An 11,384-nucleotide genomic window follows, 5' to 3' on the forward strand; every position below is an offset into this window, starting at 1 on the left:
TGCCACTGTTGCTACAGGGAAAGCAGTGCCATGATTCAGAGCTGCCCCAGCCACGAGGACCTGACCTCAGTAGTTTGTAGGTCTTGGCCTTGTGACTGGATGCTGCCTCTGCATTTCCTGGTAGCCTTCCTGTCTGATTGCTTCGTGGAAATCAGTGCCACTATTTCCTGTTGTTTGGAAGTTATTGAGCTTCTCCCACGAAGAACTCGTTTTTTTTCCTTTCAAATTAGCACCCAATATTAAACAAACATGAAAAGGTAAGAAAATTGCCACTGAACTTGATAGTTCCTGCAGTGTTTCGTTCGCGTTTTTAACATAAGTCAATTGCTCTGCAGTCAGTAACACTTCTTAGGACATCCTACTTTATCTAAAGATAACCTACACATTTTTTTTGGCTATAGTACGTGAAAACTGTTGTGGCAGAAACCTTACTGTTCCTTAGGTCCCTTCGCCCATCGTGTCTTCCCCTTTTGCTTGCCTTTTCAGACAAATACCTCCTGCTTTTTCATCCATTTTACAAGCAACAGGGCAGAACGCGGCTGTGAAGGCGACAACTCAGCGTACGGGCAGTGCTACTGATGGCAGGTATTATAAAAAGACCACCCCTCTGTCTTCACTTAGTTGTTTCCCTGGGATGTCCAACATCTAAGAAACAAACACGCCGTGCCTGGTTTTATTATGCTAACGTACTCAGAAGAACGATGGCCGCGGGAGGGGCCAGCCCCGTGCCTGGCACAACCCCGCCGGGCACGCACCGCTCAGCCTTCGGGAGGCAGGGGCCTGGCGCGGCACAGAGCGCTTCTGCCGCTCCTGAGATGAGAAAGCTCCTCTCTCCTTCCTGCCCTCAGCACGTCCATACCCACGTGCGTCTCCCCACCGTCGCGTCTCTTTCCCGTTGCCGGCCCCGCTGCCGCTCAGCGCCGCCTCTGCGGGCTTTCCGGCGGGGCGTGGCGGGGCGGGCGGAAGTGGCTGCGGCGGAGGGCGGAAGTACCGGGGGCGTGGGTGCGCGCGTGGATCCGGCGGTGCCGCAGCCATGGCGGAGCGCGTCGAGCAGCGGCTGGAGGACCGCGTGCCGGAGCTGGAGCAGTTGGAGCGGGTCGGCCTCTTCACGCACGAGGAGATCAGGTGGGGCGGCCCCCGGGCCGGTGGGGGCGGCCCTGGGCTGAGGTCCCGGTGCTGATGGCCCGGTGTCTTCTTTCGTGCAGGGCTGTCCTGAAGAAGGCCACGGCTCTGGAGTACAAAATACAGCGGAGAGCCCTTCGGAAGGAGGATTTTATCAATTATATTCAGGTTGGCCGTGCTGATTAGCGGTACTAACCGCATAGATCTCTCTCTGTTAGGAGTTTCGTAGTTGACTGTGTAAGAAACCTGCTGCTTGAGGGTGTCCTTGCTTCGCTGGTAGTCTTTACTCGTGAGTGATCTGTTACGATACGAGGCAGTGGTTTTAAGCTAAAAGAGATTACGTTTAGGCCAGATATCTGAAAGACATTATTTACTCGGTTGTTGATGAGGCTCTGGCACTGCCCAGAGGTGCCCGAGGCCATGGCTGGGCCCTCAGCTGTTGGGGGCACCCAGCCCACGGTGGGGGTGGTATTTAAGGTCCATTCTAACCCAAACCATGGTGGGGTGATTTTATAAGCACAGGTTAGGCATGAAGCTTAGACAGCAGTTTGGAGCTTTTGGGGACAAGAGAAACTTTATTCTCATAAGGACTCTTTTCTGTAGTTCCTTTCCTCTCCGGGGATATAGAGACTTCAGTTTTCTGACATGCTGTGCAAGTTGTCTTTCCGTGCAACTCATTTTTTGTAGTGTAAAGAATCTGGAATATGCATTAAAATTCTAGGAATATGTGGGTTAGGGCTGAAATACCACATGCAATAAAAATGCTAAAACTTAATTTTAGTAATCCTTAGAAAAATAGTGATTTGCTCACAAAACTGTTGCTTGTGGTTTCCTGGGTGTAACTTCTATTATCTTTGTGACCAGCTGTAAAACACTTCATCTTTGTTGTTATTTTTTTCTTTATTATTATACATCTTTTCATTTGCCTTTAAATGTGTTTTTTCTCCCCACTCTAGTATGAAATTAATCTGCTGGAACTGATCAAGAAAAGAAGAGCGGTACGTTTGTCAGTTTTTGCAAGTGCAATCACTGTGCACTACATTTTCTTGTGCAGTGAAAGTAATACTTCTTTTCTCCCAGCGCACCGGGTACTCATTTAAGAAGGACGAAATTGAGAGCTCTATTATGCATAGGGTCCACAGCCTCTTCAAACGTGCCACAGGAAAATGGAAAGTAAGTTTGTTTCTTTTGTTTGTAGCAGCAGCTTGGAAAATAATCTTTCGGTATGTTGTGATGTAAAAATTAACCTAGATATCTCTGCTACCAGATATTTTCAGTTATGCAGAGAAATGTAACAGAAAATCTAAGCAGAAATTTGGACACTTAGCAGTGCCACAGAAGTAGGTCATTCGTGTCAGATTTTATTATTATTTTTAGAGAAACAGTATTTTGTCTTCTGAATCATTACTTATCATCTGTCTTGAGTCATATGTTGCCATGTGAGTTTTGTGCATCTGCTTGCAAGGACTAGAAATGGAAAGAACTCTCCTTTACTTTGGGCAGAGATTGTCTTGATAGCTCTTGTGGTAAAACCCATGAGAGGTACATAAGAAATCAAGTTCTCTGTTGAGTCAAGCATAATACAGATGTTACTGCAGAGGCAGCAGGAGTGTATATATTAGGATGGAGAGATGGTTTTCTTCAGATGTTTTGCAGGAATGTGGATATCTGAAAAAAGTGAATTTTGGAATAAAAATTCCTCCTTTCTTCATGCCAAGAGTACATACCAAGCGCATATTGTTTGCTTGTCAGTGTGCAAGAGTGCTTTAGTACTTGTTCTAAGTTTCATTCTCTCCCACTTGCATTTCCACTAGGAAGATGTCCAGCTTTGGCTGTCACACGTTGCATTTTGCAAGCAGTGGGTGAGTTTTCAAAATCCTGTTCTTACTGATCGAAGATACGGGGTTGCTGGTCAGGCAGGCATCTGGAACTTGTATTGTAAGGCAGGGGAACAGATTGTACTGCAACATGAGTATCATAACATAACCTTTTGGCTTGGGAGCATTCATTTGTTTTGTGGAATGAATGAATTGCCTGCCTGTGAACTGTGATTTTTGTTTCAAACGTTTCTTATTGTGCTGAAAAGGAATTGTGGCAGTCTAATACTCTCTGAAGTTCTCTGTGCAAGTCTTCGTGTTGTTCCCAGCATCCAGTTGTTATCCTTCTTGTACTGAAGGAGGTAATCTTAGCGTAGTAATAAAAGTGACTGAAGAAAAATACAGTCTTTACCTTAAAAGTGGTCAGTGAGGTTTGTAATATAGGCAACATCTGTGTTAGCTGTCTAGGTGCAGAAGAGTTAACTGTGCTCGTGAGGCTGGTAACAATTGAAAGCTGGTTGATACTGAATAAGTACCAAAAACTTTGATCTAAAGTTAAAGTAGGAGAGAAACATCTTTTCCAGTATGATTGCATGGCAACTTATGAGTGTTCTTAGTGAAATTTCAGTCCTGTTGGTTTAGTTTGGTTCTACAGATGGTAAAACAAAGCTATTTCTTTTACAGAATGCAAAACATCAGCTTAGCAAGGTGTTTTCTACCATGTTGGCCATTCATCCCAATAAACCAGGTAAACAAAACAAAGCTGAGCACTGTGTATATAACTCAGTATAGGTTGAAGAGTCGTGTTTTGAGTTCTTATAGAATTCAATTCCAGCTGTTGCCTCGCTGCTTTATCGGAAAGGATGCCTCTGACAGGCTGTGCTGAGCAATCAAAAGGTGATGTGAAGAGGGAGTCCACTGCTTTGAATGACCACATAGACTGGGGACTAGATAAACATTTCAGAGGCAGATGTTAAATACTAGTGGCTGATTTTGGGAATTGAAGATGTAATTTTACGTTGTTGGATCTGTAGCTGTGCTGGATTAAACCTCCTGGATCTGCTTAGCTTCTAGTCATATTTAACTTGGTCTCACTCTGGGATATTTCATAGCTGAGCTCATGCACGTGGGGTAAGTACAGTGACAGAAACATCCTGGAGAACAGTTTCAGAATGGATTCTCATGAGCAGACACTTGCTTAGCCTTCAAATGAATTGACATCTTCTGTTACAGCACTGTGGATTATGGCAGCAAAATGGGAAATGGAAACACGCCTCTCCTCAGAAAGTGCTAGGCACTTGTTCCTGCGTGCTTTGCGCTTCCATCCAGAGTGTCCAAAACTTTACCAAGAGGTAACTTTGTGGTTTACTTATGAGAACTTGTTTGAGCAGTCAGAGCAAACCAGTCCAGCAGATTTCTGAGATCAGTCTGGCAAAAGCTCAGATTGATGTGGTTTAAAGAATGCCTCGAAGGTGGGCATTTCTGAATGTGTGACCCTTGTGCCTATAAGCACAGATCTGTAAAAGCCGAGGCTCACAGACGTGTGTGATGTGTTGGCTGAGTCCTGTAGCTCCTCAGGCAGACCTTCCTTTTCCTCATGTTTGTGAACTGAATATATTTATGCTTGATCCACCCTCCCTTCCCATCACTTAATTGTATCTTCTTTCTTGCAGTATTTCAGAATGGAACTGATGAATGCGGAAAAACAGAGAAAGGAAAAGAAAGAACTTGAACGAGCAAAGATGAACTTGGTAGGTCGTGTAGATTTACTCTGAAATACTCTCTGCTTGTGTATCACACATTTTAAAGTTGAACTTCAAGGGGTTTCTATTAATGATTCTCTTGAGGACTGCTTAGGGAGTTTTTGTTCGTGCTCTGTAGCTATGCTAAACTTCCCAGGTGTTGGCTGATGCTGAATTTAAATACTTCAATTTTTCTTGATGTTTCTAAGATATTTTGTTAATATCAGTTTGAAAGTTAGTTGCCATTTCTGGAAAGTAATACTGAAATATTATTTCATTATAGTTAGCTTGTGGAAAATAGGTTAATATAAATTTAGATGAAGCATAATTACCATTTTCTGGTATTTTTCTATGTTTGCAAAAACGATAGCTGAACAAGGAAAACTTGCAACAATGCTATGTTGATATTACAGGAGGAATTCAATTATTCTGAGAAGATTCTTAATGGGGAAATGGCTCACATAATCTACAGGGATGCTGTTCAGAAAATTAAAGGTGATCTAACATTTCTTTTACTTGGGAGCAAAACTGTCACATTTAGGTCACCTGGTTTTCTCAAAGATAAATTAGGAAGCTACAAGATGATGGATTATAATGCATTGACAGTGTGTGCAGTTTTCAATAGGCCTGACTTGTGTAGAGCCATTCTGTGTTTCTGTGAAAGAACTGAATGAGTGAGTGGTGGGGGTGGAACCAAGTTTGAAGGCTGTGTAAGCATGTCAGTAGGCAGGACTGCTTTACCACTTCTTAGCCTGCAATGTGCCTGCCTGAGGACTTTTTTTTTTTTGTCACTGTCTAGCATGAAATCTTGAAGCATGTAGCCAGGCAGTTGACATCCTAACATATGGCTTACCATATGGGTTGAATGCTGAGGCTTACAGAAAAGAGTATCTGTCTGGACACTTGAATAATATCTGTGTCTTGAAAAAGGCTGTCAGGGATATAGAAATGCAAAGTGTGTGATGGGATGTGATGCTGTACTTGGTACATTTCTTTTCCCTCTTGGTCTGTAGGTGTTGAGTTCCGTCTGGCTCTGCTTTCTATTGCGAAGCTCTTTGATTTTACACACGATTTGCAAAAAGAAATTCTTGAAAGGTGAGAGGTTTTTTCAATAAGCGCTCTCTTAACTTTCCTAATTTGTAGTGAGTTGAGAGGTTAATGACTGAAGTCTGTTCCTCTATGGAGATAAAATGTTATGGGAGATGTATGGGAAGTACTAAGAAAATGTATTTGAAGCAAGTCTACTCTTACGAAAAGGATGCATGAAAAAACTTGATTATAAGCTTTGAAAACCTGCTAAGAAGCACTTAGGTAAAATATAGTTGTAGCTGAATTATTCCAAGTTTAGTTTTCTGAAGCGCAGGAACTGCTTTACTTGGTGGTTCTTCTGTTTCTTTAGTTTCTCCAATTTTTCTTCTTTCAAAAGAAAGATCTCTGGAAAGGTGCCATCCTAGTTCACTGTATTATTGGAGAATATCTATACTAATAGCAAACAAAAACAAAAAACCCTGGTATTTTCTCTTGTGGTGAAGAGAAGTGTCTCTTGTATCTGATTACTTAGAAATTAGGTACATTTCTATACCTTCAACCAGCATGACAACCCTTCTAAACATTTGTCAGAAGGCGATGGCAGTAAATGGATGTCACTGATATAGTATGTTAGTTTGCAGGCTGAGTATGCTGATAATCCTCTGATGTGGGACTACATGGCCCGTCGAGAGCTGGAGCTGGGATCCTTGAAGTCCACAGAACCCACCACAAAACAGATGAAGGTGTCTGAAATGACCCAGAGAGAGGAACGTTGCAGTGCAGTCTTTGAAGAGGCTGTGACAGCAGTCCCCACGGGTGAAATATTCTGTCTGCATTTTAACATCAGTTTTTCCTGCTATCTCAGCATACTGTGTACTGCGAGAGTTTTGAAGGAGGATGCAAGTAGCTTTGGGTTTGGGATCCATTTAGGGGATCTCTTTTGTGTGTTACTGAGGTTATTTTCAAATGTACTTTTGGTCTTGAAAGAGTTGCTTAAAGTGTTTTCTGCTGCTTGCTTTTATGAATGTGATTTAACAATAGAAGTGTGCATAGAGGAGGACAGAGGTGTGGGAACTGTAAATGAAATTTCCTAAACGAAGGAAACGTATTGAAGTGAAGTGTATATTGTTGGTCAGCTGTGAGTAAGCATTGCTTTTGAGTTGCCAGTGGATGAGTAACCAGTATCTGGCATTACCTGTATTCTCAAGACTCTGTGCAGAGGCTGCGTGCAGCGGATGCAAATTGCTGCTTACATAGCCTGTCATGTTAGGCAGATGGAAGATTTTCTCAATTGCCTGTGAATGTTCTCACTTCTGCAGACCCATTGAAAATACAGGCGAAAGGGTGCAGTGAAAATTAGTTGTGACATTGTGCTCTGAAGCCTCAGCTTAACTAAGAGCTTAATGCTCTTTAGAAGGAATTACTGATTGCAGCTTATACTGGGAAGCAGTTTTTAATGTTTTAAAGCAGGGTCCCTTCCTAGTATATTTTTTAAAAAGTTGGCATTAACCCTTCGTGCTTGGATTCTCTTTATCCCTTACCTTAAAGACAAATATTTGTGCTTACTGTTGTGATTCTACAAAGCATGACAGAATGTCTTTGATTCTGCAGAGGACATGTGGAAATGCTACATCACTTTCTGCTTAGAGAGATGTAACAGGAAAACCAACAGTGAAGAATTAAAGCAAAAGGTAAAAGGTCATTAAGAGATCATAGTACCAAAACAACCCTGTTTTTACAGGCTTTTGTTCTCTTTCAGACAAGGAGTTAATGTTTGAATGTTTTATCAGAAATAGTGACAAGTAACTCTTAAAAATCACTCAGTCTCTGTCTGAGGGAAGGCGTCTTACCATTAGACACATGTGGGCTGCCTGAACGTGGATACCTCAGGCACAGATCAGCCTTGTCAGTGAAGTGCTATGAGCTCCTTGTATGGAAGTTGAGTGCAAACTTGTAGTTGTTCTATGTGGCTTGGTTCCCTTTTACTACATTGCTATGTTGTTCCTTTGCTCCTCAAAGAAGAGGTGTAATTCAAGTGCTCAAATTCCACCTTTATCTTGTAAATAATAGGAGTATGTAAAACATCAGGTTTATAAATTTTATTGGATTTCAGTAACATTTTGATATACAAATCCACTGGGTTTCTGGTAATGCTAGGATCTTGTTTTTGAAGGAATAATGCTTATTTTCCTCACTTTTTGTTCTAGAGGCTGGAGAGGACACTGAATGTGTTCAGCAAAGCCCATGAGTCCAGTTTGCTGCCAGAAGCTCTCTATAAGCAGTGGGTAAGAGTTGGTTCAGAAAAATAGATTGGTGGACTGTCCTGCATTGATGCATGCCTACCTTTGCCATTTTGTGTAATTAACAAAGTGGGCATTATTGTATCCAAGGTGCTTTTAACAAAACACTGCACATTTCTTGTGCTATCTGCTGTTTTTTAGCTTCAGCTGTTACTGAAGTCCAGCCTTTCTCAGAAGGCTGCAGAGGTGGCAGAAGCTGCAACTCAGCGTTTCAGCCTGTCAGTGGAAATGTGGCAGATGAGGCTGCAGGTGCTGATCCAGCTGAGGAGTGACAACGTGACCCAGTGTTTTGAAGAAGCCCTCAAGCATGTGAAATCTAAGGTTTGTGCTGGTTTTATGGACTCGCATGCATGCATCAGGTGGAAAATCTCTGCTACTTACGTGAAGGATTTTTTTCCTTCATAGTGCACTTAGATTCCCTGGCTGCTATTTAGGTCTATTTCACTTTCAGGAGCACTGAGGAATTACAAGTTGTTTGTGCGTGGGGTTTCTTCTTACTTCAAGCTTTAAATGATTTACATGCTTTTTTGCTGTTCCATTTCAAACTGGGCTACAAGGAATGACAGAGGAAGCAAGAAGCTGATTTGTTCCTTCTCCTCCCTGTTCTTTTAAGTTATCTCTGTATTTCAGTACTGATGAACAAGAATTTTTCTCTCATTCCTGGCAACATATCTAGCAGCAGTCCATCTAAGTAGTATTTGTTGTATGAATTAGAAAGGAGACAAGAAGGGATTTCAGTCTGCAGTTTAAAGTTCTTTTTAAGAGCTGTGTCTTAAGGATAGTTTTCACAGAAGCAGTAATGTAGAACTTGATAATTTCCTTGCTGTCTCTGAAAATCACTCTGAGTTGCTCTATTTCAATCGTTTGACTTCTGTGTTTATCTTGTAGGGCACTTTACCATTGTGGGCCCTCTGGGTGGAGTGGAGTGAAGTCGCAAATAGCAAGGAAGACACAGAAGCTCTCTACCAGGTACTTGGCTAACAAAAATCTTCATAAGGTGATGTTTAAGTAAACAGGAGCTGTGTGTGCAGATGGAGTAGCTGCAGTACAAAGCTTTTGCTGCATACTTCAATGGATGTGTTGGTATCAGAGCATTCCAAGTAAAGCTGTTTTCAAAAGTCAGCTGTACAGAAATGCTATGGAATATTGAAGGAGACATGTTTTAGATTACAACTAACATTGACTTTATTACAGAATGCTGTTTTTTCAGACATTATTTAGAATGCTTTTGTTAATACTTTCTCACACAAGGCCCCATGAGTGTCAGGTGTCTGGTGAGAGAGAAGATGCTGCTTCATCCTTCTTGTAACCTTTTAATTGTAGCTTATGTAGTTTTTGGTTTGTTTTAAACTTGCAGAGGTGCTTACATGCCATAGCTCCTGCTGAATCTGTGACTATGAAAGAAAAGTATCTTGACTGGGCTTACAGGAATGGTGGATATAAGAAAGTAAGAAAAGTCTTTACCAGGTAACAAGAAAACCACTTTAAATCTGATTATTCTAGGGCAAATAGCAAAGAAAAAATGGCATAAAGTTTGAAGTTATTTCTATTTTTACTTTAGCCTGCATGAAAGTCGTCCACTTTCACTTGACTTCTTCAGGAAGATGATTGAAATAGAAAAGGAACAAGTAAGTTGCTGAATATCTAATTACTGCCTTGTATTTGTAAAATACACTTCTAACTTTGATATGAAGTTAAAGGCTTGTGAGCAGTGTCTTTTGTAATCAATATTTACCTTCTGATGTTGATTCATAGTATACGATATAAAAGCAAGTTTCATAGTAACTAATCTTTGGCAATGCGTGTGTGTGTATTACCATGACTTTCACTTTTGTCAGAATGTAATCAAGCTGCAGACTCACTTCTGTACAAAATGAATGGCCTTTTAATAACCTTCTTGTGTTAGGAATCGTGCAAAATGCTTCATCTGAGAGAATACTACGAACGTGCTTTGAGAGAGTTTGGTTCAGCGGATTCTGGTAAGGAGATTTTCTTCTCCCTCCCCAGTTCAGTGCTACCTCTTTTATTTCTATTTGGGGGTGAGGGGCAGTAGCTGTTTGTTCTGCTGTTAGATTGCTATCATGCAGAGTGGAGCTCAAATCTTCGGTGCATGACACTCTGCAGTGAGCCCACACTTTTCAATCCGGGGCCTTTGTTCACAGTAGGATAGCTTCAGCAGAACTACCAGCAAATAGTAGTTTTGACACTGGCAGGCATAGGAGATGCTCGTCACCTTTCATTTACATTTGTGAACAGTATGGAGCCATGTTTTTATAATAGAAAATAAATAGCTCAATTTCTCTGATGGCATGGGAAGCTACTGCTGAAGAGCTGCATTGTTTCTTAAGATACCAGTTTCCAGCTGGGAGCAGAACCCAGGCTTTTGAACTTCAAGGGAGCAGGAGGAAGAGGTTTGATCAGCTAAACCACATTGCACTAAGATGAAGAACACTTAGAAAAAGAGGGTTTCTAGGTTAGGTTTAGTATGTTTACTAAATATTCAATCAAAATCTAACCAGAATGTTTTTCCTTTAAAGATCTCTGGCTGGAATATATCAAGGAGGAGCTGAGTCATCCCCAGGGCAAACCAGAAAACTCTGGGAGTATTCACTGGCGAGCTATGAAGATGTTAGAGGGAGATCAGGTGGAAGACTTCATTTCCAAATACACTTTACTGCAAACTGGACACTTATGAAAAACTAAAAATAATTACAGCACGACATTGTGGATTTTTAAAACAAAACTTGTGTAGAAAGGTAAATATGTTTTGTGATATTAAAGTGCATTTTCTTTACTGCATGTGTGAAAAGAATTCTGTCTCAGCACAGCTGTTACTGGTGCTTCTGTCAGTGTCAGGTTCGTGTGCACAGCTGGAGATGGCAGAGGCATCTCTGAGCTTTCCTCCAGCCTGTGCGTTGAGATAGAAGTTGCAATGCATCAGCTTTTACACTGGCAAACTAACACTGCAACACATACATACAAAATAAACCATTGTAACCCTAGGGGGAGTTCTTAACATCAAGTTCAGTAAGGAAAAAATGGAACACTGGATAAACAATCTGTAAAATGATGGTATTTATTTGTTTCTTAACCTTGAAGTCATCTATCATCCTCTTTTTTCAAAAGCCAAACAACTTGTACAGCCACCTTGTCTCCTCCTAAGTAATTCTGAGTGACTGTGCACAGTGCAGGCGAGCAGAGCTCTGTCGCAGATGTTCTTGCTGTGACGGGTAAGCTCCGATCTGTGCTTCAACCTTCTCGTGGATCTCTGCTCACAGAGCACCTGCAGCTCCATCCCACCAGCATGCATGTGCTTTTGCTGTGCTCTGCCTTCCTGCTTCCTTCTGCCGATTGGACAGAACCCCAGGGAGCAG

The 11,384-nt window shown here is 41.7% G+C and overlaps 1 protein-coding gene across 1 annotated transcript; it reads left to right on the forward strand.

Moving 5' to 3' along the window:
- The first annotated feature begins 1,013 nt into the window (after positions 1-1,013).
- Positions 1,014-11,012, forward strand: UTP6 (UTP6 small subunit processome component). The gene is made up of 19 exons (XM_042865271.1): positions 1,014-1,125; positions 1,206-1,290; positions 2,079-2,120; positions 2,203-2,295; positions 2,937-2,984; positions 3,624-3,687; positions 4,173-4,291; positions 4,613-4,690; positions 5,095-5,176; positions 5,695-5,776; positions 6,345-6,526; positions 7,322-7,401; positions 7,918-7,995; positions 8,152-8,331; positions 8,899-8,979; positions 9,368-9,477; positions 9,572-9,638; positions 9,917-9,989; positions 10,548-11,012. The coding sequence occupies exons 1-19, from the start codon at positions 1,034-1,036 to the stop codon at positions 10,703-10,705; spliced, it is 1,794 nt and encodes a 597-aa protein (XP_042721205.1). The 5' UTR covers positions 1,014-1,033; the 3' UTR covers positions 10,706-11,012.
- The last annotated feature ends 372 nt before the right edge of the window (positions 11,013-11,384 follow it).

Source organism: Lagopus leucura, unplaced genomic scaffold (assembly GCF_019238085.1).
Source record: "Lagopus leucura isolate 7727_CA_CO unplaced genomic scaffold, USGS_WTPT01 Super-Scaffold_797, whole genome shotgun sequence".
In the NCBI taxonomy this organism is placed as follows: domain Eukaryota; kingdom Metazoa; phylum Chordata; class Aves; order Galliformes; family Phasianidae; genus Lagopus; species Lagopus leucura.